At 40.5% G+C, this 8,016-nt stretch overlaps 1 protein-coding gene across 1 annotated transcript; it reads right to left on the reverse strand.

Annotated features, from left to right (window-relative positions):
- Positions 1-5,721: 5,721 nt before the first annotated feature.
- On the reverse strand, positions 5,722-6,201 carry LOC138900120 (uncharacterized). The gene has a single exon (XM_070186827.1). It carries the CDS (start codon positions 6,199-6,201, stop codon positions 5,722-5,724), a length of 480 nt encoding a protein of 159 aa, XP_070042928.1.
- Between the last annotated feature and the right edge of the window lie 1,815 nt (positions 6,202-8,016).

Raw genomic sequence — 8,016 nt, forward strand, 5'->3', positions numbered from 1 at the left:
ATGCTTTCTGGGGTTGAAGGTTTCCCCAAGAACTTTCTGGTGAGTTATTTCTCTTTCTTGAACTATCATAGACTCTTTTCCACCTTTGGATTGTATGGAATCAATTCTTTTGAAGAAGATCGCGTCATACACCAGAGACGTCAATTTATTGCCTGCACACGTGAGAGGAACCACGTGATGAATAAAAATAAATTTCTGATTTAGTACCAAAAACTAATTTGAACACTATTGATTGCCAATCCCCCATAACGACGCCAAAATTTTACGAGCACAAAACACAACACGAAATTAATGCTCGCTAGCCAAAGATAGTATAGTTTAATTATCGTCTTCACATGGATTGGATTTAAACAATGCTCAAATAATTAATCGCTTAACGCTATTTAGGATGATCAAAACTTGATTGGTAATTATTATAAACTTATATTAACTACTAAAGTAAAGCAATTGATGATTGACAGTAACAAACCAGAGATTAGCAAAGTCGGTTACTTATCAATATGTGGAACAAGGGTTTTGATGTGATAGGTGCAAGGTTTTGATTATGGATATGATACTGTTATATTTCACTCTTAGGATTCTATCGATTCTCATGAATTCAATAGGTGTTTCTCCTATGCTTCCAATTCAGACTGTTCTCTCGATTAAATAAAAATCTTTCAAATAAGCTAATGTGAAGTGCAGTAAAACTTGCAAGAATCTATTGGTAAGAATGGTCTAAGAGAAACTTCTCTCGAATATTTCTCAATCTTAATTTAAGAGGTAGATCACAAAGATCTTTCGATTACTTTAAATAAGTACCAAAATAAATTAAGGCCTACGTTGCAACAATATTCAATATTATGCCCCTCTTCTGATTAAGCAAGATAATGAATAAAATCACAACTAGAGTTAAAGCTCTTCCAATAAATTCAAGCAATTAAGCAGTAATCAAATCCATAAACAACAACCAAGTCATAAAATCACGTCAAACTCTAAGTTAAACCACTCCATAATTATGGAGGAAGTCATGTAAAAAAGAGTTAAGAATAAGAAAGCAGCAATCTAACGTTGCAATCCAAACTTCCGTATTGAGTTGATGGAAAAATGATGAAATCCTGCGTTTTGTAGCCTCCAATGCTCTCCCAAAGCATCCAAGGTCAAAAGTCCTCTAAAATGTGTTTTTGATGTATTCATACCATATAGAAATAGGACCCGATGAAACTATCCTTTCCAAGTCGAAGTGAAAAAATTAGACCGTGAAAATACACTAATGCATCGCGCTATGCGTTGCGCTAGTGTAAATTTTCAAAGAGCAGATTTTTGTTAAACATACCACTTTGCACTGTCGCTCGGTGCCTCGTGGCGCCCCATGTGGAACGGTAGTATAATTTTCTCAGAGTAATTTCTTTCGTGCACTTTTTAATATTCAGACTTGATTCTCGACTCCAGAACGTGTTCCCGACTTAATTTCTTGGGCTTTTACTCAGACTTCAAAGCTCCAACTTGTTCAAATTAGCTGCAAATTATCTTAATAGCTCGGAATCATTTTCTTCAAGGTATAAAACACGTAATAAGCGCAAATCACCATTAATTTAGCTAAACCAAAAATAAAATACAGTGATTAGATATAAATTATGACTAAAACATAGATTTCTAGCCTACCATCAAAGGTTAGTCATGGTGCCGGTACCACTGCTTGGTATGATGTATCATGAACAGCTGGATTCGCATAAGAGTTTCTCCTAGCAACAACATAAGCAGTAGAGTGTTTGTGAACTCTGGCATTTGCAGTTAGAGTAGCTTCATCAAGTCTAGCTAACCTGCAAGTCTTAGACAGTGTCTTAGGCTCATGCATCATGATAGGATTCACTAATTCCTCCTTCAAACCATGAAGGAAACAAGAGATAGCATGCTCAACCGTTAGATTGCACTGAGCCACTAATCTATCAAAAGCAAATTGAAAATCTCTTACAGACCCCGTTTGTTTCAACTGTTTCAGTTCAAGCATAGGATCAGAGAAGTCACCACTAAAGGTTTCAATGAGCTCAACTACATACTCATCCTATATAGGTAACACAGTTAAATTCCTACACTTAAGGTAGGACTGATGCCAAGCTAATGCCTCATCATCGAGGTTTATAGCCACTAATCTCACTTTCTGATTGAGATGAGTTTCATCTTCTGAAAAATATTGTTCAATTCTATACATCCATGTCTTCAAATTCTCTCCATTGAAATGAGGAAAAACCAAATTATGATTTCGAGTAGCATTAACACAGTAAGGGTTGGGACCTTGTCCCTAGCAGTCGAGGTAGAGGAATTATCCTTTGATTGTTGACTCAATTGCAGACCATCGAAGGAGTTTTTGAGAGCACTCACCATCTGCAGAAGTTCAGCACGACGTTGGTCCAAATCATCTCTTAATTCCTATTATTTTTATGCCAATTCTGCTCATAGATCTAGCTGCTGAGCTGCTAGATTTTCGTACTGCTCCTAAAAATCCATGGGTTGATTACCTGTCCCAACATCAACAGCTCATCGTGGACACATCGTCTATCGATATCTGATACCAATTGATACCAAAATTTAGGTACCAAGCCAATGTAACAGTGTAATAGAGCAAAATAATAGAAGAATAGAAGAGTTAAGAAGAAGAGAGAGGCAGAATTGGGAGAGAGATGAGGGAAAAGAGAACTCATATCCAATATAATATTCTGAATGGGTTTACATTTTTAATGATTCCTATTTATAAGACCAAAATATGCTAAAGAAAATGCAAAAGGTAAATGCTGAAATGTAAAAAGTGTGACTCAAGTGATAACCATTTTTCCCGCCAAAATATTTAACTAACTTTCAAAATCCTAATTGCCAATATATGTATCACAATAAGTTATTAAACAAACCATTATTAGTACTTTTATCACAAGAAAACATCATCCAGTTCACGATTGTTCTTTAACAAATTTTCATACTTTAAAAATGATCAATAATAGCTTCGTTATTTGTAGAAAACCCACTTCATAAATCAAATAAAAAACTAAAAGAAAATATAAATGAGAGAAATGATTATAAAAAAATGGTTAGAGGGTGAGCATTGTTCATAAAAATATTGGGACAAAATGAGGGGTAAGGAGAAGATGCGAATTTTGATTTTTTAGGGATTTTAAAACTCAAGAATGAACTAAACAAAAAAGAAAAAAATAGCAAATTGTTTACCCGTAAAATAATACAGATGAATATATACGTGGTTTCTAGACAAGTGAATTAATTCGATCCTGAAATAACAAGATAATTAAAGAGATATATTACACTTAGCCTTGATAGGAAGACGAAATGACAGAAATAAAGACTCTGGTAGGGACGCCTCCGGGCGCAACAATAATAAGAACAAGAACATAAAATAAGAAGGTAAAACTGATTAGAGCTTTTAGTAGATTATAGTATTAGTTTTCTAGAAAATTTCCCCATACAATGATAACAGAACTCACTATTTATAGCTACGTCTAGGAAATGAGGTCCTAGGATCGTGCCCTTATTTAATGTCAATTATGAGGGTCATTGATGAAGATGTAACGGTGAGCAAAAATGCTAAATTTCTTATAACGGGCAACATACTTAATGTTGTGGAATATTTCATCTTTATGAGCGTTATTCTTTTCGGTGACAGACGGGACTGTTGCCTTCAGTTTTGGCTATCCCTCGTCTTAGGTTCCACGTGTCCCTCTTTTGGGAGGCCATGTATAACAACAACAACCCAGTAAAATTCTACTAATGGGGTCTGGGGAGGGTAGTGTGTACGCAGACCTTACCCCTACCCCGAAGGAGTAGAGAGACTATTTTCGAAAGACCCTCGGCTCAAAAAAAAGAAGACAAAAGGGCAAAAAGGTTGACAATATTAGTATCACAACAACAATCATAGGCTAAATAGGAACACCATGAAATCCAGAAGAAAGATGCAAAGTAAAGGGAGACAATATTAGTAAATATTAGTATCACCACAACAGTCATAAGAAAAATAGGAACACCATGAAATCTAGAAAAAAGATGTAAAGCAAAAGCGATAGCTAGTAAATAGGACCTGCACTGAAAAGCAAAATAGTAAGCCACAATATTCCTACTAGTTATCTTAGACAAAAATCCTACATGGCTAGTCCCACCATGTTACGAAGTTAGGCACGACTAAACTACCTCCTAACCTACAACCCTAATACTCGACCTCCACATCTTCCTATCAAGTATCATGTCCTCGGAAATATGGAGCCTCGCCATATCCTGCCTGATCACCTCTCCCCAATACTTCTTAGACCGCCCTCTACCTCTTCTCGTGCCCTCCGTAACCAGCTGCTCACACCTCCGTACCGGAGCATCTGGGCTTCTCCTCTGAACATGTCTGAACCATCTAAACCTCGCTTCCCGCATCTTGTCATCAATGGGATCCACATGCACCTTCTCCCGAATATCATCATTCCTAATCTTATCTATCCTAGTGTGCCCGCACATCCACCGCAACATCCTCATTTCTGCTACTTTCATCTTCTAGATATGTGAGTTCTTAATGGGCCAACACTCAGCCCCATACATCATGGCCGGTCTAACCACCGCTTTATAAAACTTACCTTTGAGTATCGGTGGCACTCTCTTGTCACACAGGACTTCAGATGCTAACCTCCACTTCATCCATCCTACCCCAATACGGTGTGTGACATCCTCGTCGATCTCCCCTCCCCCTGGATAACCGAACCAAGGTACTTGAAGCTTCCTCTACTCTGGATAACCTGCGAATCAAGCCTCACATCCACACCCACTTCCCCTGGATCAGCGCTGAACTTACACTCTGGGTATTCTGTCTTCGTCCTGCTTAGCTTGAAACCCTTAGACTCAAGAGCCTGTCTCCAAACCTCCAGCCTCTCGTTAACACCGGCTCGCGACTCATCAATCAGAACTATGTCATCAGCGAATAGCATGAACCATGGCACATCCCCTTGAATATGGTGTGTTAACGCGTCCATCACCAGGGCGAATAAGAACGGACTGAGCGCAGAACCTTGGTGTAACCCCATTACAACCGGAAAATGCTTAGAGTCGCCTCCTACTGTCCTAACCCGAGTCTTAGCCCCATCATATATGTCCTTAATCGCTATAATGTAGGGAACCGACACATCTTTTGCCTCCAGGCATCTCTAGAGAATTTCTCTAGGAACCTTGTCATACGCTTTCTCTAGGTCAATAAACACCATGTGCAGATCCTTTTTCCTCTCTCTCTATATAGTTCCACCAACCTTCTAACAAGGTGTATAGCTTATGTAGTCGAACGACCCGGCATGAACCCGAACTGGTTGTCGGATACAGACACTGTCATCCTCACCCTCGCTTCAACCACCCTCTCCCACACTTTCATGGTGTGACTCAGTAATTTGATACCCCTATAATTGTTACAACTTTGGATATCACCTTTGTTCTTATACAATGGAACTACCATACTCCACCTCCACTCATCCGGCATCATTTTCCCCTTTAAAATAATATTAAATAACCTAGTCAACCACTCCAAACTTGCTCTCCCCACACACTTCCAAAATTCCACCGGAATCTCATCTGGCCCGGTCGCTCTGCCCCTACTCATCTTACGCATAGCTCCCACGACCTCCTCAACCTCGATACGTCTGCAGTACCCAAAGTCACGGTGACTCTCGGAATGCTCCAATTCGCCTAGCACAATATCCCGATCCCCTTCTTCATTCAGAAGTTTATGAAAGTAAGTCTGTCATCTCCTCTTAATCTGGGCATCTTCCACCAATACTCTACATCTTCGTCCTTGATACATCTCACTTGGTCCAAATCCCGAGCCTTCCTCTCTCTCAACTTGGCTAGCCGGAATAACTTCTTCTCCACACCTTTTCCCCCCAATTCCTCGTACATACGACCATAAGACGCAATCTTAGCCTCTGTGACTGCCAGCTTAGCCCCCTTCCTAGCTGCCTTATACCTATCCATGCACACTCGCCTCTCCTCATCATCTATGCTGCCCACTAACTTCAGGTACACCGCCTTCTTTGCTTCCACTTTAACTTGGACCACTTCATTCCACCACCAGTCTCCTTTGTGCCCACCAGAGACGCCCGTCGAGACCCCTAACACCTCTCTCGCAGCCTCCCTTATACAGTCAGCTGTCGTTGACCACATAATGCTCGCGTCACCACTGATCCTCCAAGCTCCCATAGCCGACCATAAGATCATTTGGGAGGCCATGTAGGATAACATATTTTACCCTATACAGATAGTCCCCCTGCTTTCCGGTGACATAACTTTGTGTCACTTAAAAGTTAGTAGAAACACTCTTTTGGTAGGAATTACTATGATCCCCTCTGAAGGTTTCTGACGGTTGATTAGACGCACGTCTCTCCACATTTAATGCCCAGAATATGAGTCATCCCATGATTCAGCACAACTTTTGCCGATTATCGAGGTAATCATGGCTATGAATTTAGCCGCCAAAACGTTTACTTATACGCATCAACCTTCTTCCCTTACACTCCATAATTTTCCAATATTTGTAAAATCTTTCTTGATGTTAATAAACCTTTCTTTAACTCCCTTCAAACAAAAAAGCTTTTCTTTCATCCATATGGCTTATTCTTCAAAGAACGCTAGATCTTCAAAGGACAAGAACAAAGCCTAAGATGTTGCTCCTCCAACGGTGGATTCCATCATTCCTAGATGTCTTGTTACAACAAAAGACTTCAAAGAGAAATTCCCTTTGGCTCTCCCTATCACATGGGCTATTGGCAGATATCATTCTTCTATCCGTTTGTTTAGTATTCCTGTTGTGAAGGAAGTATATCACTACCATGATTTGGATATTATTGCTCCTAATCTATCGGAGCGAGTGACCCTACCCAAGGAGGGTTTTACATATTTTTACACGTATCCCTTTACTTTGGGTGCGTTCTCTTTGAGTGGAGAGTTTGACTCCATTATTGCGGAATTCTACCTCCTCTATCAGGTGTGTTTGGCACAAGTAAGTCCTTATGTATAGAGGACGATGGCCTGTCTCCGGCGCTTGTGCCAAGATACGAGAGATGAGCTATCTTTAGCTCATGTGCTGAATCTTTATTCCCCTAAAAGCTTCCGTGGGGGAATGATAAATCTCCGCAAACGTGACCACGATGATCTATTATCTAGCATGAATGATGACAACGACCGTGGGTGGATGGAACAGTTCTTGCGGTTTCCACCAGCGACATCATTCCGGCAACAACTTCATCCTTTCCGAAAGCATGGAACCGTACTCGTAAGCGCCTTGTTTAATATTTATTTTATTAGGTATTCTTCTTTACCCATATTGATCCTCCATCTTTCGCCTGTTTTAGCAACTTGATGGATCCCACTGATGATTAAAGGCTTGGACCAGTGGGTCCAAAAGATTTTGGATGTCACTACACCTGAAACCCGCATGTGGAAAGAACTGGCAATTAAATACGGGTGGAAGGCCAAAATTCATGGTAACTCAGATTCACCTTGTTTAAGTTTTTTATGTGAAGAAATTGATTGATCCTTTATATCTTTTCTATAAAATCAGGTCTACCCACGGGCTCTGTTGTTATCCCCGAGGAGGACGTTTTGGCTGATCCTGCCGACGCGGCGAGGCTGCTTCAGGAGGCACTTACTCGAACATGTGTCTTTGGTCCTGCTTTGGGCATAAGTGTTTCTTTATGAAGTCCCCGAACGGAGGACAAACGGACAAAAAAAGACGTTCCTCCACGGCTGGGGAGAAGAATAAGAGGGCAAAAATTGCTTCCCACAGTTGTCTCCGGTAGTTGGGGTGACTAGCCCTCCTCCCGGACCGATCATAAACACTGTGATGATCGACGATGATCGAGAATCTAGTGATGGGGAAGCTTCTCTACATAGAAGGCGACGATCCTCATAAACTCAACAGAATGATCAACCTATCAAGTTAGTTACACTATTCGAGGACGATGTCTCGGCACTCTAGGGGGGTATACGATATGGTGGAAAATGCCAACTCCCGCT

This window comes from Nicotiana tomentosiformis, chromosome 10 (assembly GCF_000390325.3).
Source record: "Nicotiana tomentosiformis chromosome 10, ASM39032v3, whole genome shotgun sequence".
Classification (NCBI taxonomy): Eukaryota; Viridiplantae; Streptophyta; class Magnoliopsida; order Solanales; family Solanaceae; genus Nicotiana; species Nicotiana tomentosiformis.